Source organism: Rhyacophila brunnea, unplaced genomic scaffold (assembly GCF_057557595.1).
Source record: "Rhyacophila brunnea isolate RB1 unplaced genomic scaffold, BYU_Rbru_1.0 scaffold_17, whole genome shotgun sequence".
In the NCBI taxonomy this organism is placed as follows: domain Eukaryota; kingdom Metazoa; phylum Arthropoda; class Insecta; order Trichoptera; family Rhyacophilidae; genus Rhyacophila; species Rhyacophila brunnea.
Genome location: NW_028232827.1, coordinates 17,417,460 through 17,445,218, shown reverse-complemented (window position 1 = coordinate 17,445,218; position 27,759 = coordinate 17,417,460). Strand labels below are relative to the sequence as shown.

The 27,759-nt window shown below is 31.6% G+C and overlaps 1 protein-coding gene across 1 annotated transcript in view; it reads right to left on the bottom strand.

Annotated features, from left to right (window-relative positions):
- The window catches only part of pdm3 (POU-domain protein pdm3), a 251,609-nt gene that overhangs the window by 180,424 nt on the left and 43,426 nt on the right, over positions 1 to 27,759 (bottom strand). Inside the window, exon 3 of the mRNA XM_085944799.1 lies at positions 9,269 to 9,411. Coding sequence (XP_085800925.1) covers positions 9,269 to 9,388 — 120 coding nt within the window. The 5' untranslated portion in view covers positions 9,389 to 9,411. The remainder of the gene's footprint in view (positions 1 to 9,268; positions 9,412 to 27,759) is intronic.

The window sequence follows — 27,759 nt, the reverse complement described above, 5'->3', positions numbered from 1 at the left end:
CGCTCGGCAAATGGACAACCGCTGTATAAATGCCGTCATATAGTGATACGTACCCAAGAGGCACTAAACGACCACAAGGACGCCTTACAATCCGCTGGATAGACGAACTCATTAATCTAGGTAGATGTACGTGTCAGTGAAGAATTATAGACCTAGAAGTGTAAGAAGTAATAATTATCAATAAGCAAAAAAATATTTTTCAAATAGTTAACTACATAGGTGAATTCAGTAACCTTTCCATACTCAATACTAAAGCAAAGCATAAAGGTAGATATTGTATGTTTCTATAAGGGTGACCAAAACCGAAGAGCTTTGGTTAACATACTCGTTGGGTGTTTGCAAATTTATAGAGCACGGGGAGAGGGTGTTATTCAATCAGAGTTATCCTGACTGTATACATAACTATTTGAAATTATAGAATAGTTTTTACTTATAAATTATAATAAATTAATAACGCTTAAAAAATAAATCCATACATTTTAAAAAAGCTTCGGAATCGTGCCCATACTAAAACCCGATTACATGTAAATAAAAAAGATCTCAACTTTTTTTTTATACAAAAATCAATGTTTATTAATTATAAAAATAATAATAAAACTATGCATTATTCAAAAATCTTTCTAATAAAATTGATTTAACTTATTAAACTACATTTTAATATTATTTAAAAAGTAATACAGTGTTCAACTAGAGCTTTTTAAAATTGTAAGTTCATCTATGAAATTATTTTAAAAAATATTTTGGAATTGTTCGTATTATAAATACATACATATTATGATCCAAGCTCATAAGAAAAGAGCACTTATTCGGACAGTGAGTTTAATTCCCACTCGGTTCAGCATTTTTTTTTTTAGATTTTTTTAGAAAACTTTGCTAACCATTCTTAAATGTTGTTTATATTTAGTAGGTATTGAAAAAAAATAATAACCTAGGTATTAATTATTTAACTCATTCGCTGCTGACTATATAATGATTTTTTAATTAGCACCTTTAAAATGCACGTTAATTACATCGATCGGCCGCCTGGTCATTACGCGCATGTGCGTCTTCAGTGTCCAAAGTATTAAAACACTTTAATTTGATAATATTATATAATCAATATCTATAAAATTGCATTATTCGTATTGTGTCATTATTCACCATTCCCTATTTAGAAACACGTGGCGTGTACATCGATTTAATTTTGTGTTCTAAATTTAATGATTAGATAAATTGCATATATTTTATATGGCCACCGTCGGTACAAAAAGATTGAAAGAACTTGTGTCATTTTAAATTTAAACTCACCCAACCTCAAATTGAAATATCGCCTCATGGCCTTCTGTCTATCTAATGAATGTTAACATTTTACGATATATTATACATAATTAAATATTAATTTTTTTATAAATTATTACTAATTAATAAATTATCACTACTGTTTATTATTATTTTGAGACTCGCTGGTCTTTGGGAAAGGGTGTGTTGGGGCAAATCGCGCAGGGCAGCACTACCGGCGGACAACGCCATCAGTCTCTGTTCACCGCCCGCTATTTCATCTTGACAGAGCCGCACTCAACATTTAAACCCGCTCCGGGGAGTATCTGCCGAAGATGAAAACTTACTGCCGCCGAATTACGTGTGCTGCCGGATCACTCACTAAGAGACCTGTTGTTGGTTATCTAACAAAAACAACCTATCGATATAATCAGTCGCTATAACATGTACGTGTTATTTGGTGGATTGTATATTTTATTGTTTACATACAATATATTTTTCTAATTTCATACAACACGTAAACAGTATTCATCGTTCATAAAGTATGTGTAGATACAAAACTTCTATTGTATAGCAATTCTAATACTAATTGCTTTCAAGTAAACGCTGATTTCTTTGAATGAATTAATCTTTTCTATCATTTGAAGGAATCTTACTATATTTTTTATTTCAAATGTTAGTTAGCTAAAAGCTTAACTAAAAGCCGAAAACTTAACCCGCGTTAAGTAGGCAGGTATATCAATTGAATTTTCTATAAAAAAAAACATATACTTATATTAATTCTGTTATTGTCGTTAAAAATACCATAATTTTGTAAAATTTAGTTTAATTTTAAACAGAACAAATAATACAAAATAAAATTATTTACTTCAAATTAGATGTGTATTATTTTCAGCAGCGTATCTTGATTAGAAGGCTGAAATAGCACGAGTTCCAATATGGAAGAGTTGTTCGTAACGGACAACGGTATTTATTTTAAGATCAAAATATTATTGACGTGAAAATTATAAGTTTGACATCACGTCAGAGTGTCTGTCGGTTTGATTTTGGACGGTGCAAGAAATGTTGGTATCAGTAGGTATGTAAGTTTAAACAGTTAATATTTATTTTGAATAAAATAGCTCATTTGGATACGTATTCATTTATTATCACGTCAGTAAATAGTTACTATATATAGTATAAAATAAATGCACTGTATCAAATATATATGATAGGTTAAAACATATGGATGGTGAAACTTTCCAAAAATTGAACGAGCAAGTTTATGAGGATATTTTTATGAACAGTGTGTAATTTTCTTTTAACCATATAGAAAGCTGAATAACTTCTTGAGCTCACTTTACAGTTTTTGTTGATGAAACGATAAGGTAAATCTAATCTAAATCAATTACAGTTTTAGTGATTACGGTACATATAAGTAATAACATTTACATGTTAATAAGGCAAAATTAACAATTTGCTCGCAGGCATTCGCGCACGTGAAAATGTCGTTATCATCATGGTTCGTCTACTTTTTTTCCACCTCACATGTTTACGACACGTTCTAAAACTTAATAAAACAGAAGTTGCCCGGGGCGCATGTGCCCCCACACTCCCCTTTCGCCGCCCCCTCACCCCGTGCCGCCCCGTCCAGAGACGGATTACGCGTCTCGTATAGTTGGGCGTTATTAGACCGAGCGCTCGCTAGACACAAGTTGAGATTGATTAATGTCCAATATGAATCATAATCAGGAGCTGTGAGCGGTGCCCGCGGACGGCGTTCGAGAGATTATTCGAGGCGTGGGGGATACCGGGGGCATACGCACACAGGTGAAATTAATATTCGGTGTAATTTTATGCTTAAATATTTTTTTAATTAATTATATTTTGTCTTACCTTTTAAGCACTTACATATATTTTAGTGAACTAGACAATGAACAAATAACTTTAAAAAGCAAGTAATCTTTTTAAAAAATTGCGTCCTAAGACAATATCGGTCCCGGGGCTAAAGAATAAACCATTTTAGATTAAAAGAAATTAGTGTTTGTTGTTAATTTCTTTTCACCGTATGAATGACAATGAACCGGCAAGGAGAATGATATCCGGCAATCCAATCGGGCGTAGAAGAAGAGGCAGGCCAAAGATTCGCTGGTTGGATGGAGCTGCCGATGAATGCCGTGTTCTAGGGGTACCAAATTGGAAAGCGGCCACACTGGATAAGGACAAGTGGAGGGAGCTGTTGGAGGAGGCCAAGACCCACACCAGGTTATCGCGTTCCTGATGATGATGATGATGATGATGTTAATTTCTTTTAATATCACGACAATAAAAAAAACTACTTTTTTTTAATATTAGCATTTAACTTATTTTGACACCTTTTGCACCGTTGGTATAAAATACTAAAGCGTCATTACGACATTAGCAGAATACGTATAATAAAATAATACATACTTTTAATCTAGTAAAATTATTATCATTTTGTCTGTCTTAATTGTGTATGATAAAAAAATATGAATAAAATGATGACTAGGTATTACCAGTGTTGTCAATATTATAGACAAAATATGTCAATTACGGTAAGAAAATAAGTAACAAAAAATGATAGCTTCCAAAAAAATAAGCCATAATTATCAACAATGGTTTCACGGGGTTAAAATTGTTTAAAAAAAAGTTATTTCACGGATGCTAACAACTAAAAAAATATGCAGATAAATTAATTATTGATGATCACTTCTTAAATGTCATACACCATATACAAATTTTGCAAGCTACATGTCAATTCAAAAAAAAATCTGGCAACAAAAACTCTAAATTCAACGTACTCGTACAAACAACGTAATAGATGTCTTTATAGGAAAAATGTAGAGCGTATCCAATCCAACCCAATCTCCTCTTTTATGGTAAGTGATACAAGATATAATTATAAACAAATTTAATGTCTGAATATGTCTGTATGATTTACTTTTTCCGTTTTCGGAACCCCAAATTAAAACAATCGTCAAACGGAGCTGATTACGAATTATGAATCTAGACTTTTAGATATAATTAAGAATCATAAATTACTGTTGCTTATAAATATGATTAATAATAAATCAAAATCGATAAATACTGCTTTATTTTTCATTTTAGTGGACCACATAAAAAAGCAACAATGTAATTATTGTTGGAATGAAATTCTTATTAAATTTAAAACTGAAATTGATGGTTGAGGATTTTTTGACAGGTCTCGGGATGATTAAATTATAATGATTTAAGAAGGTAGCGCAATCGGAATTAATTACCTGCTTTGATTTTTGGGAGTCGAAAATGTGAGGTTACCTGCTAGAAAGGGTCATAATAAATCTAGATGTCGTTTTTTTCCTGCATTCATCTTTTGTTACGTCTTCTTAACTTGAGAAGAAGCCAGCAGTTATCTGCATTATATGCACAGTATTAGGTTCTAAAACTAATCACAGAGTTTAAACTCATTAAATATTTTACTACAATAATATTTATTGTTTATAATATGTAGTATTTACAACTCAGTCAATATCTCGTCGTCTGTGTTTTAATGAAATTATTTATTTAGATTTATTAGATCAGAGATTCTCAACCCTACGACCGGAGCGCAGGTGTGCCATTTCGAGAAAAAAATAAATAGCTGGTACCAGCTTCACCCTGTAGTATATTATCAATATCACCTCGTAACGCTGTGTAGTACAATTATATACCAGCATATCACTTGATATTTTAAAAATATTGAATTTTCAACGTAGAATTAGTATTATTTAATTAACAACACTGTGCTTAAAATGATATTTATATGTAGATAAGTAACGTTTATAGTTTAAATATATATATATCAAAACATACCTACCTAAAACTTAAATATATAGAATTATTACACAGGGTAGTTTTACTATTAATCCTGTACCTCTAGCTGTTAAATGTCTTGGCGAAATCTTTATAAATCATCTTTCTTGTATTGTATCTGTAAAATGTTACCTGACACACATACACCCATCTCTATTCATTTGTGGCATATCATGTTTATGTTTGCACATTCCTTTTCAGATCCCATACGGATCTACCCGTTAGAACGTGCCAGACGTGTTGGTCAAGCCGCAGGACTAATAAAAAATCCGTCATGCAATTTAAATCGTATGACTGTATAATTTGTGTAACTTTTAACACGTAATATGTAAAAATAAACAGAAGTTATGAGTTATGATGTTAGCTTCCGTATTATGACTCCACACCAAAGGATACAAAATTTCTGTTCTGTGCTCCACAGTGATCCCGTGTCTCCCAAAAATTTCTCTAATATGTACTTGGCTATGGCCGTCATTGGTATCGATGGGTACATTTACACACGGGTACACGAATACTAGAATCGAGACTTTCTATCGATACCGTTCTTATAACCTGTTTGCACGTGCTGACAGTAGGTAGATACATATTATTGCGGCCATAATAATAAAATACAGTTGTAAACACGTATTATCGTGCAAGTTGCAAAATTGCATACATGATTAAAAAAAAAATCGGAAGCTTCTGAATTTTCACGCAATTATTACTAGGTACTTGCATGGTGGGTGTGCATGCGCATGCGCAACAGAATGATAGTAGCGAACCTGCCGGAAGAAATACGAACTACACCGCACAGACTGTTTCGTCTACCATCTACAAACTTATCCACTGTCAAATAGCTCCAATACGATGACAACATCACGTCTTGCTTATAGCGCTTGTACACGTGCATGGATTAACTTGCACCAATAGTATGTATTTTAAATTATCGTGCTTATAACTGTTCATACGTAACAGTGCTGACTGCCTCGCAAATATCATTCTTCAAGCTTACGGGAGACGCAATGTTGTCAGTGTGTGGTAGATACTATTTGACAGGTCTTGAAAATTGGTTAATCTCAAAATAAGTTTCTGCGCTGTATAATTCGTTTTTTTACTGGCAGGTTCGCCACTGATATTCTACTGCGCAGGCGTACTAGAATGACAGTCAAATTGTCGCGTGAAAATTTAGAAGCTTTTGAAGTATTTAAATCCATGCAAGCAATCTTGCAATTTGCACGATAATACGTTGTTACGGCCGCAATAATACGTACTGTCAGCAGTAAATCCGTGCACGTGTAAACGCGGTAATAAGTTATAATATCATAATAATTATTATAGAATGTTATCTTAAGTGTGTTATACAAATTCTCTAAAAATTATTACGCGCAGTTCAGCCCTGTTTGATAAATAATTTATTACAGTTCGATTAAGTATCTGCTCTATACTTGATTACGATATAATTAATTTTCTCAGCGAAGGTAAAAACCATAAGTAGTATATTGAATTTGCATATTGCTCATAATTCCAATCAATTCTAACTGCTTCGTGAATATTATAATGAATAATGATTGCGTAGTATATTATTTTATACCGATATCTTACGATAATTACAATTATCGAACATAAAACACAATTGATTTCTTGGCAAAACTGGGTTTCACTAAATTGAGTCTTATTAGAAATCAGCCATAAAATAAAATTAAGTATTACAAGTTGCCGTAATGATTAATTAGAACAGTGTCTTGGTACAGCACTTTCAAATCAATACTCAATTAAAATTAAGTTAGACGGAGTGATTTAAATATTCACTTTAACTTGGGTTGGGGCTCGGATTGCAGGTGGGTCAATCAGTACGGAATGCTCTCACATAAAATGAACCTAAGGCCCGTTTCAGAGGGGACACCGGTGTAGCGCTCGATATAATATAGGACGCCTTTGTAATCGAATAAAAGGGCCTTTGTATTATGTTTATGAACGCCCCAGAGCTAATGAGCCAACGCGTGTCCGGTACACTTTTCCGTCGGAAGCTACATTCTCAAACCGCCGATACACTTGTTTTTATAACCGCAGCCAGTTTTAAGTTCTAATTTATACCGCGAAATTGTGCGTTGACTCATTAGCTCTGGGGCGTTCATAAACATAATACAAAGGCTCTTTTATTCGAATACAAAGACCTCCTTATTATATACGAGCGCGACACCAGTGTCCCGTCTGAAACAGGGGTAACTGATACGTTTTCTTAAAGTACGTTCCTAGTCTCAATGTCGTAGGCTATCGCCACAAAACAGATTAATAAGATATAAATGTGAAAGCCAGTCGTCATAAACCAATACTTTGAAGAGAAATTCGGTTTATTACTTTAAGACGGTCAGGTCATAAAACGCAATAAATACAAAGCGCGCTGGATGACCTCAAATTACCAATATTTAATGTGCATACTATCATACATACTAGTGAAAAGCATAATATATTCTTTAACAAGTGTTTTAAGTTTATCCCATATTTATCCATATTCGATAATAATACTTTCTTAAAGCCTAATCTAGAATGTAACCCATTTCTATTATTTTTGTGTTCCCTGGCTTCATCTATCTTGATCTTGGGCTATTTTACACCTTGCAGTCCTTTACCTTTTTGGATTTTTAAGTCATGATGTAATCTTTCTTCCTTTACTCCAGCACACCACAATGTTGCCCTAATATCGATAATTAGGGCGGCTCTCAAGATGCAGTGGGTAAGGCGCTGGCCTTCCACCCGAGAGTTCTGGGCTCGATTCCCGGTCATGACAAAAACATTGATGTGTTTTTCTCAAAGCTTGGGTATTTGTGATTGTTCAAAAATTACTAACAACCACCTTGTACGAAAAAGCAAGGACATGGTTTTTAATAATTCTAAAAAAAAAAAATATCGATAATTACTGCCGGTTCGGGTAGATAAATCACAAATTAAACTACGTCTTTCTTGTTATAAGCGTCACGTTTTGTCAATAGAAGCACATAGTGAATAATTCGAACGTAAAGTTAGGTACACAGAGGGGTGCAGCCTATTCGGCTGACGATTCTCTGCCATGAGGTTCCGATGATGAAGAATAATAATGTTAACACCAAGGAAACAAGTTTTTAAGACTTATATGTTCTAATTTTCACTAAACTACTATCGTAGAGTTAACAAGAAAATTTCACAATCAAAATACTAGTGTGTACTGTTTGTGCTTTATTTTAAGGCTCATGCGCTTTATAGAATGTAGGTATAAAAGCCAATAAACTACATGACACCGTGCATATTCATGAAGTCAAAGGCCATCTTTAAATAATATTCATAGTCAAACCGCGTCTCTCATAGTATACATAGAAAACTAAGGTGCTCGCACAGTGCCATTGTAATTCAAAGTTAAGGGAGTAAGGAGTTGAATCCACGACCACTTATGGTGCTGCCACCATGATTTTTCTTGTATACCATCGTCCCATGTAGATGATTCACAAAATAAACTGTGTATATCATAAATAATGCTGGCGAATTTGAAGCGCGACGACAGTGCCCATCAAGTACATACCAAGCCAAGTTATGGAGGTGAAGAGTGGATATCACGACAATTTTCTGGCATTGCACCATGATGGCGACAGCCGGTTACGACTTTTTACGAAATTCATAAAATCCATAGCTAGTATACGTGACCCAGCTTATTAATTTTCCGAGCCTAGTCGCTCCCACCTTTCCTGAGGAGGAACATTCCTTATTCCCAGAATCCGTGCTCTGGTTTTATTCATAAACACATGGCGTACAGCTATAACTACTGATGGCTAGCTCACATATATATCGCACCCACAAGAGATTGGCGTATGCACACTGTATAACTGTCTTAAGTATAAGCACAGTTAGTGTTCGTTTGTATCACTTGCGCCACGCAGTCAAAATATTTTTGGTAATATAATTATAAGCAGTATTCCATTCTCTTGTGATTAATTTTCGTTCCTGGAGGGGGGACATAATAATAGAAGTATTCGTGGGCATTTAAATTGAAATAATAACATTTTTGTTATTTTACATACATTTTGAAAACCTAATAGGTGAATACTACTGTATACCTACAACACAATTTCGAAATATGAGCAAAGAATGAACAAATCGTGCATAAACATGTTGACCTTCAAATATTTTAATCAAACATTTTCAAGCAATTATACTCTTATATAAATCTTACCTCTAGAGCAGCGGCTAGGTCATCATCCCTCTGGTTAGGGGTTACCCTCCCATCCCCTCCTCCGGCACTCCCCCCGCTCCCTCCGCCCGCCCCTCTTGCCCCGCCGACGCACTCCGCCATGTCAGCCTCGCATCCTGACTCGTCTGAAAATTAAAGACACAGATAGTTTTAATCCGAATACATTTTTAACGGTGAATAATTGATTGCAACTAGGCCACTACTATGAGATTCATTACATATTTTATTTTTTTCCTTTTTAAGAATGAAATAAACGGGGATTCAAATATCATTTAATACATTGAAAACAACACAGTTATAGAGTATAGGGAAAAACATGTATTTTATTTCATAATTTGAGTTTTGTTGTCACTCTGTTGAGAGTCCAGAATTATTCTAGGCTTTATAAAAATAATGTTTGCAGTGTTAGAATCAATATAATTAAGTAATACTTAGTTAAAAGCTAATGGCAAGTGGCAGAATATCCGTTTTTGAAGCTGTGAGTCACGGCCCACGGGTTTATGTTTTTTTTAACAATGCACCTATTTAAATTCTAACCATTGACCTCGTAATTTGAACGTATGGTTAACAAACATTTATTTAAAAAAAATATGTATTACTAACTGATTGTTGAGCCAACTTATATAATTATAATTTTGTAAGTCGCAAAATTTATCTAATTCAGTGTCAAGTCTGGCGTCTATGACCACGTCTAGGGATGATAAAAAAAAACTATCAATACCTTTCGATACGTTACCGATGCGATATGACGTCTCTAGCCACACCTACCATGTGGACGTAAGTTTTTACCTTTTATTATCTCGGAAAGTAGATTGACGACATAAATTTATTTATATTTCCACCTCGAAATTGAATACAAAGATTTTAGATAGGACCAAAAAATAGAAAGAAGGGCTAGTAACGAAAGAAATACTCGGCGCTCAATAGCCCGCGCACTATTTTTCGCACCGTTATACTTAGCGGCCTTAACATTAAACCCCGTTTACACGTGCATGGATTTACTACTCACAGTTAGTACGTATTATTGCACTCATAACAAAAAAAATGCACGTGCAAATACGTATTAACGTGCAAATTGCAAGATTGCATGCATGAATCAAAAAAATTCAGAGCTTCTGAATTTTCACGCGACAATTGGACCGTGGAACATCTGCGCCTGCACAATAGAACGATAGTAGCAAATCTGAAAAGAAACAAACTACACCGCGCAGACTCATTTTGATGTTAACCGATTTTCACAACCTGTCAAATAGTAGCATACAATGATAACATCGCGTCTTGCTTACTCTTGAAGAATGAGATAAGCAAGACAGTCAGCACTTTTACGTTTAAATAGTAATTATCGCGATAGTTTAAAATACACAATATTGGCTCAAGTAAATCCATGCACGTGTAGATCACATTTTGTTTTGGTTGAGTAGTCGCAATTGTTGCCCATGCCATCATTACGACGCCTTTTGTGGGTTCGTGCCCAAGGCATGTAGATCAAGCTTGTAGCGTCACCACGACGATTAATTAAAGTTGGTTAGTATCTTTCTTTACTAACCTTGAATTATGCTTACATAATACCTAATATTGTGTAGGTACTACGATTAATATTATTAATGGTAGCAATAAAGCATTAATATAAAAGTTCGTTTTTACAATAGGGTCGTAACTTTAATGATATCATTTCAACGCTAATGTATGTTTGCAAAAGTATGATTCATAATTATTATTCGGGGTGGGTATATATTATTTTGTTTAAATGCATACCCCTTTTGTTATAGCTACTTATTATGTAGGAGTACATGCACTTAGCATCCCTTTTCATTCCGATTTTAAGTGCTACTCTTCCAGAAATAATAATTATTATAAGTGCCTCACCCTTCTTTATTAGAGAGAATCCATAAATGATATTATTATTCCGTCGACTATTGTCGGAATAATAATTAGGTACATCAAATTAAATTTCTACGCTATGATTGGATCTACATAGCATTCGCTTATATAATTACAATAAACATAATATTCCTAGAACATACACGCAGATATACATAAATATTTAAAATAAGATTCTAATAATAAACATTATGAAGATGAATAAATTATGAATATAAGCGATCGCTGACGATAACTGTATGTACCTACAGTCCGGCTACAAAATCTCGTCGATAACAGGAAGTCGCAGTAGTTGCATATAGAAGACTTCGCAGTGACGTATACCTGTCATGGCGGCAATGCATGTTTAAATAATGTATCGACTCTCTTTTCAAATGTGACTCCTTTGCTTCTTCGCAATAAACCAAAAGTTTACTAATAATAATTTTAACATTGTTCCTGATCATTTTAGACGTATTTTTATTATCAAATTACTTTAATTGATAGATCCGTACACCACGAAACCGTAAAATAAAATGATAAGTTTGGGGGAGTTCCTCATTTGAAAACGGAAGTGCGATTAACTGCACAGGAGGGACTTGTTAGTGCACAGTTTTAACACGTAGACAAGAAGTTCTTGTTTGACAATACCTCAGTTACCTGCAGTGGTGGGCTTAATGACAAATGTATCCGATGCACTGAATGATTATGAGGTCCCCATGATAAAAAATAAAATAGAAATCAGAAAAAATTTCGTACAATTATCAATTTAAGTACCTGTTTCTTTCCTAGAATCAAATCCTTTAACTAAAGGTAATTTATTATTGAAGATGACAATGATGGCACATAAAAATATTAGAGGCTATCTTTTTGTGTAAGTACACAAAAGTACAAGTAGGTAGTTGGGGGAATGGGACAACTGGGCGCCAGGACAATTGGGCGCCGCACTGTTGAATAAAAGAAATAGACGTTCGTTACGATTTTATACACAAAGTAGACGAGGAATTTTAATCATTTTCTATCTACTACTTAGTAGTTTTAATTTATTTTGCTCTTAACATAATGGTTTTTATTACGGACTGAGAATAATTATCATGCCTGAGGTATTATATAAAAATTAAAGAACTCTCTTCTTCTTGGAACTTAAACATATGCACAATTAAATCATTATTTACGTTTACATATTTAAATTCTCACCAAGTTTTAAGTAATAATAATTTAAATATAAATAATAATATTAAATATAATATATTTTAAAAGTACATATATATTCACGAACGTCTATTTATTTTCGAATTTCATTCAATTGCGTGGCGCCCAGTTGTCCCGGCGCCGAACCGTCCTAGCCCCCTATTTGGATGGTTATGAAATATGCCCATTTTGGTTGCAGAGATTTTCTTATGATTTTAGTAATATTATAAAAGTCCGTAGTCGATTTGTAAAAAATACGCATCTTATTTAAATGTATGTATTATGTATGTATTTACAAACGGCGCATGCACCTCTAATCTTTGAAATTTTTCGAGGCTTTCTTTTAAGTCTTCTGACGAATCGATTGTGTCATCTGCGTTAGAAAGAAAATCACCTCTAGTTACTCGATAACTAACAATATTCGTTTAGTGGAGAAATAAGACAGGCAGTCGTAGCAGCATACGGGCAGGGCCGGTCCTAGAAAGCATGAGGCCCGATTGAAGAACAGCGCGAGGCCACTAGCTTGGTAACTAGGGTGTACATTGAGTATGAGAATGATTATCTCCTTTCAAAAGCGAATGATGAAGGGGTATTAACAGTACCTACGAAATTTATCATTTTTAAAACGATTTAATAAAATAAAAACTAATAAGTATGTACGATGTAGGTACTATATATAAGTACTTATGTGATCCCCATTATTTTTAAAGTTATCAATTTCCTAAACATGTTGATAATGAAACGCAACTACTCATCTACATATTAAAGATGATATTTTTAATGCACACATAAAATTAATAAAAAAAATAATAAAATTTACTCTTCCCTGAATTTGTTTTAAGCCTTTGCGTACCCTCTACTGGTTCCCTGTGCGAAAACGTTGATTTCATCTCTGCCTATTGGTTGTGATCCTAAATACCGCAATTTAAAGAAACTAGTTATAGTAATTAAGGAGACAATAAATATTATCTTATTTAATATAAAATAATGACGAGTTGGTCAGTAACAGCATTATTGATATTTTGCTTCTAGTTCTTTTTTTTTCATCTGGACCTCAAGAGTTTCTAAATGTTAATGTGAATCAATATTTGAAGATTTTAATAGCAATTCCAATTCAATAATAAATTATGTTAATTCAATGGACTACTCCAAAGTCACAATGATGCATTAAATATGTATGAGTCGGTGGATGTTTTTTTCATGCGATAACAATTTTAAACGCTGCATGCTCCTTTTTCTTATCGCAGACATTACGCACATAGCCGAAATCTATATAAAAAAATAGTTTTGAAAAGCACCTATCTCAGCTTAGGAACAAGTTTCAAAAATAATATCAATAACATAATAATTCAATGAGCACTCAGTCTAACTCAACAACATAATAATAACGATATTCTTTCGATTACAAAACAGTTGAGTTGTGGATATCCGTAAAAGATGAACTGGTGAATTTATTCATTTTACAAACGGTGCAACCTTTGAGCGGAATGCAGAATCCAATATTTCGATCTTAATGATAAGTTGCCGAAAAGGACGACTTAACTATAGACTATACTCACTATAGAGTTAAGGAATCCTTAACCATAGACTACTTTTGTTATGAACACGCCCTCTTCTGTATTACCACTGACAGCTGCTGTCAAAGTAAGTTCGCGTCTCTATAAAACAGTCCATACACTTAAATTCATTTAACAATTTATCTCAATATGGAGTTAATATAGTAGTTAATTCGTTTGGCATGTACTTGCAGATTATTATTTTACTTTTTATACGCCAGTCCGCAGAAATACAAGATGTCAGACAGAACGACACTTGACGCTAGTGTTACCATGTTAAAAAAATATCTTGCGGTGCCTATGAAATCACGTATAATGACTTATAACGGAAACATAAGAGTATTGTAATTAAATATTAATTATGTATTTATAGTTATTGCATTTATAAAGTGCAGTTGTCATATTTTTGTCAACGTTTAACAATTACAAAATAATTTACCTAAACTATACGACAGAGAATTTTTAAATATGGAATTATTTTCAAAAAAAAACACGAACGAAGCTTTTAAGACAAGGTTAACCTTAGACAACATGATCTTAACTAAGGACAATGTTTCTGCATAGTGTTTTGTGCTAAGGAAATTTTAGTTAAGACAATTGTTTCTGCATTCCGCTCTTAGAATATAAAATATTATTTTTTTGTTGTTTAGTGAAACTGGATTATTATAAGTATAAGTCAGTACCTACTCAAATATTAATCATAATGAAAATAGGTAAAAAAATATAAGGCATTTGCAACATCATACCTCTGCAAAAATAAGTTTTCACGCGTAATTGTGATAAATAGGTCAACGGGAAGTAAGGGTTACTGTGTCTAGTTTAGTGGTTCTTAACCTTGTTGGAGGTACTGATCCCCACCAGTTTCATATGCGCATTCACCGAACCCTTCTTAATTAGAAAAATAAAATATGATTTTTTTCAAATTCAAAACATAGGTATATATTTTACTGGTGTACAAAATAAACCATCATCAGTGCATCAACATCACTGTGTTCAAAGAACAAAACCATTAAAACATGATTTTCACACAAAAACATAATAATGAATATTTACTGCAAATCAGTGTGACTTCTACTGTTGCCTTTCAGAGACCAGATCAGAAATGCGCGGCTTCACCTTGGCAAGTGGCACTTTCATGTCATTTTCGCAACAAAGTCTGTTCCTTTTCTTCAATTTTATGTCCAGCATCCTCAAAAAGGATTGCTCGCAAAGATATGTTGTAACAAATGGTATGAAAATCTCCAGAGCTTTCTTAGCAATAACAGGGTACGTTACCATTTGTAGACACCAAAACGTTGAGAACGTTGTTGTTCTGAAGAGTTGCTGTTGAACCTGGCTCTTTGCGAAGCGGGGCGTGTCATCACGAATCATATGAGTCGGGTGTGTGTCTTGACCTCCGCCGAACCCCTGATACTGACTCACCGAACCCCTGGGGTTCGATCGAACCCAGGTTAAGAACCACTGGTCTAGATTAATTCGAGAAACTGTATGGTGAATAACAAAATCACCCATCTCGTTAATTGGTGTTTTAGGACGCCGAGAAAAATGTGTATGTATACACGGTATAGGTACATCGAGTCTGAAAATCACTGGATATTATCACACATTTTTTTACATCTGACGGAATACAACAAAATATAACAATTTTGAAAGATATATATATACCTAGAGTCCGATTTTTATAAGCTGGCGTACACGGCATCACGGTTCTTTTATGAACTAGTGGAACTAAATCCCCCCCGTTTCAGCATATTAACACTGCATTACGTCCGCCCCCCGCCAAATCCATCGACAATGCGACGCGATGACGTGTACGCCAGCTTATAGAAATTGGAGTCTACCTCTGTGAATAGAAGTTAGGTCGTTTTTTAGATTTTTCATTGTTTAGTTACCAAAATATTCAAAAGTTGTAAACCTACAAAAAAAGAAAATTAAAGAAAAAAAGGCAATAATTCTATGTTCTTTATACTCATTTTATCTCTTAAATATTTTGCTAAATAGCTACTAATAAATAATACTTATATAATTTTATTCATTTATAAATTGGAATAGTATGAAGAAACTGAAGATTTAGTACATTAAAAATAATTATTTTATATAAGTACATCATTATGATAACCGTAATTTTTAAAATGGTTCATTTACGTCGCCTGAGAATTCCGACTTACTATTTATTAGTCAGGCTGAATAAAACGATTGAATGAGATATCATACTGAAAGGTGGGTATTAAATATTTTAAATAAAACACATTTTATAGTAGGTACCTAGATACTTAATTTACATAATTAAATACTGAATGATTAAGGGTGGTTTTGTCATTCTCAACACCCATTTATACATGGTACATAGATTTTGTTTCTTGTGAAAACATGTATAATATTAATATAAGTAGGTACCTATAATAATTTATCATTTAAGGCCATGTGTGAAAGAAATAATTTTCTTACCTTAACTCTTAATAATAAATGATTTTATATTTATGGACCCTAAGGACATTTATCATTCAATTCGTCCTCCCAACAATTCACCATGCCAACAAAATATAGTCAACAATTCGATTCAAGAAGAATATCATTTAAGTATATTATTATTCAAATAGTAGGTACTTATTAAAAAAAAATATTAGTAATATGTTAGAATTTAATTGGAGGCAGCATATTCGTACAATTTGTTAGATTTTAAAGGCTAATAATATTTTACGTCAGCAAAAATACAAAAAATATATTGAAGAAGTGAATTATCACGGCGGTGAATGGTCCGGATACGCAAATTATAAGGGCAGTATTGGTCTGTGGTTTTCTCATACAATAATGAACTTAATAATATAAAGTTAGAACAATACCTTCGCGGGATACGAAACACGAAATAATAGTGCATAATACGGTAACTCGTCGACTACCAAGTCACGCATAAATTATTATTAGAATCGAAACGTTATTATAATGCCGAGTATACCGTTTAATCGGGTTTCGCTCCCCATTGACTCGGCTTTCTATTATGTCCTCCAAAGTACACCACTTATAAAATACACCCTTGTGTACAGGGCCATTCAAAAAAAAATTAAAGTTTTTTTTTTACAAATCTGCTTTTCATTGTTTAAAGTCACGGATTCGTCCCCCGTCCCCCCTCCCTTGCTTCTCATCAAGAAAATCATTATAACGCACCACTATTAAATGAGAAGGGGTCCTCGTAAAAAAACGCTTAATTCTTTTTATTTCTGAATAAAAATAATTAGGTGCTCACCGTTTCCCCCACCCCTCCTCTTCGAATTTGATCGGGTGACAGACGAAAACGGGGGTTATAAGCAATTAACATAAGTAAAAAAATCTGAACGAGATTTTTTTCTTCTAGTTTTATTACCGGTGAAATTCTTTAATCAAGAGGTGTACAAATGATACATTTAATGTTGATTACGAAAATAATGCGAAACGCTAATATTACAACACGTAGAATACTAATAATTTAAAATCTTTAAAACTATGCTTTATTATAATATGGAGATATCGGACTGAATTCTTCTTATTGTGCCATCACCTAGCAGAGGTCATCCACCTTCAGGGTGATCTTAGCTTTGTCGTCTGCTGCGTCATACCAATCATGGAGGTTCTTAAGCCACCAAATGCGGTATCCTCTTTGCCATGCCTGTCTTTGATCTTTCCTTGGATGACAAGTTGGTGAATGCTGTACTTTGGTCCTCTCATAATTTAGCCGAAGTACCTACTATAGTTTTCTGGTTTTTATACTACACAAGATTTCTCGACCCTTTCCCATTCGATTGATAACTTCAACATTTGTCAACCGGTCAGTCCAAGGAATTTCGAGGAGCGTCTATACAGTCACAGCTCAAAAGCTTCAGCTCTTGTTTAGTTTCCGACTGTATCTTCTACACATATTTAACCACGACTCGGATGTGACCTGATCGGCTACAAGTACGATTCATAAACTACAACAGCCAAGCCCTAAGTATCCGGAGTAAAGGCAAGTAAGTATTTGCGCTCTCTATGACATATTGATTTATTTGGAGAATATCTTTCAAACAGTTTCACGGATAACAGGATGGTTCGACAATAATGATACACTTTGATTTTACTAATTATCAGGACTCGAAATGGAATGGAGCGCCTTTCCGGTTTATCAAATTCTGAATATTATCGCTTTATATCGTGGAAATATTAAATTGACCATCTGAGCTATATATGACATAAAATAAAAATCGAACACACGTATGTTTATAAAATAAAAATGCAATTAGATAACTATGTTAATATTTTCGTAAAATTATTGAGAAAAAAATCCATTTCGAGGACTGCTAATTATAGCACCTACTTACTTAGGTACGTCGTGACAATGTTATAAATGCGTTAATTTTATTTATTACTATACAATAACAAAATACGAAAATTGATGATGGAACTGCACTAGGTATAATATTAATAATAATGGTTTAATATTAAAAAAGTTAACGATGTGAATCCCATATACCCTTTTTTAAATATGCACGCGCACATTCATAAACAATTTCACGCATGCACAGATTGAATTAAAAATGGCGAAAATTAAAGGGGGGAATTCAAAACAATTACAAGCACTCATTCAAAAAACGAATCTTATTATTGATCGTTTCAATCAATGCAGAAATAAATTATTATTATTATTAATATTAAGTATATGCGTGCCGAGTCATAATGAGATCAGAATGTTATTTATCTTGAAATGAAACGTTGCATGTGAAGTTTGTGCGGCAAACCCTTATGAGCTTTATGCATAAGCAAATAAATTGCATTATACAATATCAATAAAAATGCACTTTGCGAAGTTTGTTTGCACAACGGGTGTTTGAAAACAGAACATGTGGGCATAATTTGTAGCGCATGTGTTCTCTTTTTAGCGCGGCTTGATAGCAAAACTTGATAAAATTGATTTATTATAAATGTTGTATGTGATTGACGTTTATCATTTTATATGTTTATTATGGGATTAAAGCAGGCAAATAGATAAAAACTGTCGATATTAGATAATATAAGAGTAATGTCAGACGTTGAGACAACTTTATATTATGTTGAAATTAACGTCATTATAACGTTATGTCGTATTAAAAACCTGTCGATTTATAATCTTTACGGCCGCATAAATAATATAAAAGTATAATAATTAAGTGTTATTAACAGTGATATTATAGCTGTTTATGAAATAAGATTGTTGTTTACGCTTATAATATTGATTGCAATATTAAGGAAAGGTCCTATACTACTATTAATCAAACACTATATTGTATTATAAAACCTGTTGTTTGTAATTATGTATAAACTAGCTATTATATAATATAATAAAGAATATATAATAATTTTTTCGAAGCAATATTTTTTTATATTCTATTATATGAAACCAAATTAAAATCGTAAAATAATGGAATGATTGAATTATAAAGACGGTTAATAAACTAAATGTAAAATTTCGTGGACACCACTGTACCTATAAATAATACATAATAATAAGTAATTTTAAATTTGGAATACTTTAATATTGGTGACGATTTATATACAAAACATGTTGTTTTATTTTATAATGAGTTTAATGACTTAGTTATAAAAAAATAATATTTGGAAAGTTCATCTAAGTATGTACGAAAAAATATCTAAATTCTTGTTAATTACTAGAATCTTTATGCCGACATCTATAATAATTATTTAGTATCAATAGTACATATATATGCCTGATGTAAAATAACTGATCAACAATCTTATCAACATTTTTACATCACGAAAAATTTCTTGCATTTGTAAAAATATAATTAGGTAGTATTAACGACGTCCAGAATGTCTTCTTAAATCTTTCAATAAATATTTTTCATACTTGTTAAGGAACCACCACAATATTATGTTATAATATACACGTACAATTTAATTATTGTTCAGTACTACGTAATAAGAATGACAGCAACGCTATTTTCATTTGTTTTGCTCGTCTTTCTATCATTTACTTTAAAATATTATTAAGATAAAATTAGAACTACGCAGAAGACGCATGTGCACTCCAGTATATTTTTTAAATATGTAAAATTATAGTAGGTGGTAAATATTTACTCAATTAAATTTTACTTTTTGAATACGCTACCTACTGTTTGAAGCACAAAACAATTATAATAGGGTGCATGTGCAATTTTAAGTAACATAATTATTATGTATCTACCTATAAGTTAGAAAATTCGAATTTTTAAATTTGGAATAGTCAGTGAAGTAGTTAACTAACTAGATGTTTAAACTTGATTTTAAATTTAGAAACATGCTCGTATGGTGATCGATTATATTTAATATATTTACGATTATGAAATTAAAACTATAATATTTTTAATAATTGTAGATATGGTAATATTGTGGTATATCTTGGGTTGGACTGTTGGGAAAATCACATTTTTTAAAGATATACTGCGTATCGCCCGTGTCTCATAGTGCGCCTCATTAGTGCTGTAAATTTTTACTTGACACCTAATTAGCAAACATGTCACACAGCATACGAAGACACGAGTGCCATTATTCATGAAGTTTTGCGACTTCGTGTGCGGTATGACACGAATATGACACATTAAAATGGCCAGAAAATATTTTTTTAGATTTCTCCAGTAGTGGGCTTAGGGACGTAGCTGGCCAACGTACTGACTGATTGTAATGCCTTCCAAGATACTTAAAAATAAATAAAAATCATGAATTCTGAATATTTTTATATGGATTGCCTTAACACGTTCAATAAAACCATTTACATAGGTACGTAGTAAAATATCAATGGAACTCTTTCCTAAAGTGTTACATCATTTAACCAGAAATAATAATAAATATTATTATTCCATGTTTAATGGTTTATTTTTTGTCTACAAGTGCGTATCTGTTACGCTTTGTGTAATATGTTTTTATAGAAATCGGAACCTTTTTAAATTGTCGGTATAGAGTAATAATCTCATGACTAGTTTGAACTGTTTCGAAGCTCCCTTTTAAATTTTATGACGAATCGATTGCATTATATGCGTCAAATAAAGTCGTTAATTCTAAGTACGATAAAACGTTGTCTAGTTTACTACACCGAATAAAATATACAAATCGGCATTTATAATAAACAGTGGATATTATTGAAGAAAATCAAAAAAAATATACTAATTTTACATTCGCACTACATATTTATTTGAAATTGATTGAAATTATTTTTAAAAAATCTATCCAATAATATAAATTCACTATTACAAAACTTCATTATACACTGATAGTGCAATGAAAGTCTGCAGCGTTTGTCAAACCTGCTAGTGAATTGCGATTTCAAAAAAAAACTTGATGCACGTAGATGAGGGAATTGAAAATATATATGCATGATAATACATTAACATATTAAAAATGCGCTTTATAAAAATAGCAGTACGTTACCCATTAAAAAATTTCGCCTGCAGCGCTAATTCATTTCGATGTTGACACAAGAAAAACATTAAATAATCACACATCTGTCTTACACTTCTTCTAAATATATTTCATATTATTAACCCTTTCTTTTCACCTATATCTCGTTTGTTTATATGCCAAAAAATATGTATGACTCAAATATGATACAAAAATATAACAATTAGATAATAATATAAGATGTGGTATTGACGAAATCTTCTCTACAAGTTTAATAAACATTTTTATTTTCTAACATGATCGCAAATGAATGTCTTTGAGCCAAACAATGAATGGCCAAACAATTATTATAATATTATTCAAAAATAAGGTAACCGTTTGCCGTATATTTCATAAATTCATATACCGTTCACACATTGTTACTTGGCCACAAACGAATACATAATTTATTATGTAGTAAAATTCTCGTTTCATTGATTTCTCATAGAATTTCTGTACATTAAAAATTCTGATACGTATTACAAAGTAATGTCTTATTACTTCGATATTTCCTGAATAAAAAAAAAATAATCAACACTTACACACTCTGATCAATTAAAATTTTAAATTATTTCGCTGGTAATCAAATAATAAATCATTGTTCTCTTTTTTTTGTATTCACTTCTGTATTTTAATATAGTTTAAATTAAGAAAAATGAGTCACAACAATGATTCTAATATTAATATTCTATAATAGTATTATAATAAAACTGTTTAATATTGATAATATTTCGTAAACGTGGTATGGTTTTACCAATAAATCATTATATTGTTATGCTTTTTATTGCTGACTTTCTTTACTAATTATTGTAAGTACCTACTATATTCAAGGATTGGAAGGATTATATTATCATTAAATCCCCGTATTTTTCATTTATATTTTAAAACTGTACTGATAGTTATATATATAATATTTAAACGTAAGTATTCAAACATATAAGATAATAAGGATCAACATGTTTGTTCTTAGTATCTGTGGTCTTCGCAATGACATATTACACAATATAATATTGCCATCCCTAGTTCATTTTATTCTGTGAACAAAGTTTACTCTTAGCTAAACAGATCTATTTTATATACACTTGAACAGTCATACAACTAACAGTACACTTCTCTATATTTATCTCTCGAGAATTCTGTCGAAGAAAGAAGAAGGCAGGACATGCGGTAACAACCTAAAAATCTATATGTTTGTTTGATTTGTTTAACTATACATAGGTATCGGCTAAGTAGACAATCAATTCAAAAATGTATAAAACATTATTCATAAAAACTCACCTCACATAAATGGAATATATCATTGATGGTGTTACATTGACGTGCATAAAGTATTTATTTTTTGTATTTTTTTACGGCTTTAAAATATGAACAATATAAAAATTATATTTAAAAAAAAAACACTGATTCCGCAGTCAATATTGTAATTTTAAAATCGAATATTTTTTACTGCTAATCCATCATACTAAATCTTTGTTTTATCTTCTCACTTAGAATCATCTAAATATTTTGCAAATCTTTCTCAAATCATAAAAATCCAATGGGAAATGTTAATTCAAATTTACAAAATACAAATCCAAGACGTTCGCAATATGACATGATAAGTAACAGTATTAGCAATAATTAAATAGCAGCGAAATCAGAAGACTAAATTACGAAAATAATAAAAAGTACTATATATATTATTTTAAAAATTATAAAACAATATCTATTCGTCTCACGCAAGTGGAATATAACAATGATTTTTGTGTTATATTTGCGTGCATATTATTCTGAACCTGTGCTCTAACTCCGATTGGTTTGGGCCTATTTATGAATGAGTTATAGCTCGAGTTTGACGAATCGGTGCTATAATCAGAAACTTTGGTATAATAATATTAGCAGTTAGTTGTTCATTAACCTCTTTGAAATAGCGCTCAGAGCTAATGGCTAATGGCTAATCGATCCAGTTTCTTCCATTCTTATGGCATGGCTGATTTCAAACAAAAAATAATATCTTTTCATACCGACTGCCTTATTAATTTAATTACAAAATTATGGTAATAAACCAAGATCGCAATAAGTTTATACTTTATACCCAGTGCCTAATGCCTGTACATAATTAGAAATGGTTATATTTTATATTATTATACATCTAAGCAGTTAAACATATTTAATGTATAAAAATGAACTTCAATACCGAGCGATACGAAAATAATAAAATATCTTTATACAATATTTCATATTTTATTAGTAATTTACACCTTTTTTTTTCATGGTCAATTTCATGTTTAAAATAATAATAACCGATCTGCAGAACCTGTATGAAGAACAGCATGTTCACTATATACGTCATATTCTCCACTTTAGGTGTTTCCCAAACTATCATACGCTGTTATTTTTTTTGTTGTGAAAATATTTGCAATTGTTGTGCTGTTATATTATATAATTTGGTACAACTCGGTTATGTGGAATACAGCGGCAAACATATTTTTAAAATAGCCAATATACTAGATTATTTGTTATGTTAACCTAACCTAAACTAACCCAAACTAACAAATAATCCAGTATATTGGGTATTTTCAAAATGTGTTTGCCGCTGTGTTCCACATAACCGACTTGTAGGTACCCAGCATGTTCAATATATTCGTCATATTCTCCACTTTAAGTGTTTCCCAAACTATGGTACACCGTTATTTTTTTTGTCGTGAAAATATTTGAATTTTTTATAATATTATATTATATAATTTAAAGAGAAATAACTTATTTTTTGCTAAGATACACAAGCTAACCACCATTTCTTATATCACTAAGATTCATTTAAATATAAGGGTATGCCAATAAAAGCTATATTTATCTCTAAATTTAATGGATGCGAGTACGTTGTAAGTTTAAGAAACAATGCGTTGCTAAGATACAAACTACTATAGGTCTCTGGTAGTATTTAAGATGATTTGGCTGATAGCTATCAGATGATTTAAGTTAATTACATATATTGTCAGATAAATACTTGATTAGTATTATACTGGTCTAGTAATATTGTTGTATATTTTCTAACATAAGTCTAATATCAGTAAAAAAAAACCTTAAAAATGTAAAAATAGCTTCCAAATATAGCTTTTAATAATAATTAAAATAAGTATAATATTATTGTCATATTTCTTAGGTTTTGCAATTCACATATTTATTATATTTATGTATAGTATCTAATTATAAATAAATGAAATTAAGTAACTCATATTAAATTTCTTAAAATAAATTAATTATGCTTTTGTATTTTAGATAATTTGAGAATTGAATACTTATACAAATTAATTCAATGAGTGAAGACTTTTCTTAGTTTATAAACTATAATTTTTTTGACTTCTTAATATAAAATATATTATATAAAGCCAGTTTCTTGAATACATATTTTTTATACAATTTAAAAATAAATCTTTTTATGTATTACAATTAAATTATAAATGTACACAATCAGTCAGCAGGCAATAAAGCAACGCAAAACAAAAACATATTTTTAATCGTTGAACTAATAAACTTTATGTCATTCTTGTAAGTATTGAGTTTAATGGAGCACTTAAGCAACGAATTAAATTGCTTTGATATTAAATTGTTGTTGTTTTTTTTGGGCCACACAGTCTTGGTCCTAACATAACCGAACCAAATCCAGTAATCAAACATACACAGACGGATTTCTCTCGAGCCCAAATGACAAGCTTTTAAACAACCCGTCACTATGTTAGATTACTATTTAATATTTACCGTATTTTCAAAATACCAAATGTTTTATTTTTATTTTACTACTGTGAATTAATTTAAATCATTCAAAAATGATTATGCATTCCATATGTAATTAATTTATTAGAAGGAAGTGTTGTTATTTGAACAAGATTCCTACAATTCCAATACATAATATACAATATACGTTATTCAGTATGAGATAGACAGTGATAACCAATATAGATAACCAAAGTTGAAGAAAATAATAAATGTTACTTCGTTTTAAAAGAACATTAAACTAAAAATACACTATTACTAACTATTAATTTATTAATATTAATGTTTTTCAATTGATAACTCTTGGGCGTCCACTAAACTATTTTAAGTTGACCTTGAAAAACATAAATTTATTGCAATACCATCTTATTTTATCTTACAATCTAATAAAAAAAATATGCTCGTTCATATTTATACCGAAAAAATGTCACATGCGGCGCAATTTTTTTCGCTTTTAATTAACATTACATAAATAAAATAGGCATGATACTCAAGCAATAAATCATTATCTTGTATTTTCTATTTATTTATGTAATTTAACAAATTGTCTAGTCTTTTTGACCATTGCAGTTTTTTTTTAAATCGGACTATACGACTTATAGCTGCAGTTTCCGGTTCGCTATGTTTAGTATTAGCGATAGAAATACTTTTTTAAATCTATGTATTTGTTTAATGAATGAATAGTTTGCATAGTACCGTAACAATATCTGTATGGTTGAGACCTCACTCATAAAATGCCAACCGGAACGCAGTTATCAAAGTATATTTCCCCCCACCCGCTTCGCTGACCTTAAAAAGCACACCGGTTTAAACCAGACGTCAATATATACTTTTATCTACATAGAGATATAATTTTTATTTCCGTATTTATTTTAACACTCTTTTTAGGTATCACCGAAAACAAAGTCATATTAATGGTAGGTATAACAATAATGTTGAGTGGATTTTCGTATAGATTTGCACGTTTTTTGGCCAGGCAGTGAAATGAAACCTGAACATCGTTGAGTGTGTGGCTAGCTAGTAATACTGCCATAAAATGATTACGAATAGTAGCAACTAATTATACATTTTTGAACGATAAAAAATTAGATTTCTGTTTCGGGGGAACGGGTGAGGATATCAAAAATTAAAATCGCTAATGACTTTGGCCATTAAGTTAATAACTTTAATAGGAAGTTGCCCTTATTTTTGTGAGTTGTATTCCAGAAACTTAATGATGGCGGTATTATTAATTATCCGTGTTTCGTTGGTTGCGAGCTTTCCTTTATAATACTAAGTACATGTTACATAATTTTAAATACAAAAAACATCTTTTGCTATGCAAATATTGAGAAGTTTTTAGCAATATAATCAATATTAACAGTGACCATTTTTATAACAAACTATTTTTAAAAGTCAGCAAATTTACTTACTAAGTATGGAATTAAAATCAAGATTGAGATGGCATTTTAAAAAAATTAAAAAGTCTCTTTTGTAATCGAGACATAGGTCTGGGCACTCCGGACTGGTCGATGCCTGGATGTTAAATAAACGGACAATGAGAAGACTGGAGGCTTTTGAAACATGGTTGTATCTGCAAAATATGAAGAAATCTTGGACTGATAAAAGTATACCTACATTAGATAAAATAAGGTTTTAAAGACGAGGCAATAAGAAAAGAAAACATATTTCTACTCCCAAGAATAGAAATATGTAAATATTTTCCGTAGTGAGAAGTATGATTTAATCCAACTCATAATGGAAGGTAGAGTGCACCAGAAGGGTTAATAGAAGAAGATAGCCTTGGCTACACAATAGGGAGGTGTATCAATCGTATCGTTCTGAATCTTAATCCCATGGCCCTTTCTCTATCTTCAGTCGGCCACACTCAGCCTTTCTGCCATATAGCTAGTTGTCCACCCATCTTATCCAGAGGTGGCCCAAGGGCCAAATGTCTACTGGGGTTCTTTCATAAACTATATTATCTATATTAAGCTTTAATTTTTCGGTGATCTTAGCGTACTGACGGATCTAACCAATTCAAGTTTCATTCAGACAACGAGAGTTTCATAACTTAAAAAAAATTTGTTTATTATTTTATGTTATTTGATAAAGGGATATGGAAAAAATAAACTGAGCTTTTTATTAAATAAATGAGGAAAGCTCCAAGTTATAGATTTCACTTTAATTAAATAACATTTTTTTCGATTAAATAATAGAGAAAGTTGAAAGTGGTCTACCCTACCACTATAATACAATCGTTGTTTATCAAAAGGTGGCACAAGGAATCCTGGTTAATATTTTAAAGGGTGCGTGATTGAACTGTTTACTTGAAAAATATTTTTCTCAACAGTAAACCACACAGTGTAACCAACCGTATGATAATAACTACAGTATGCACTAATTTTGGATCTTCGTACTCTTTTTTTTGTTATAAGAAATCTATTTGGCTACCTGTTTGTAACATGAATAACATGACTTATTCGTCATCAAGGGGTAAAAGTATTATATATTTTATGAATAACTGATATCGAATATTGAGTCATTTTTTGTAGTCTGTGGTCTCCAACTTTTCTAGATAATAAGACTACCAATAGTTCGACGGGGAAATTCAAGTATCTTTTTAAAGGAAATTATCCATGTTTTCATGAAATTCTTTGTCACAATGAAAAGAATTTTCTACAAAAGTATGTTTTGTTTAAATTGTTTGGTCAT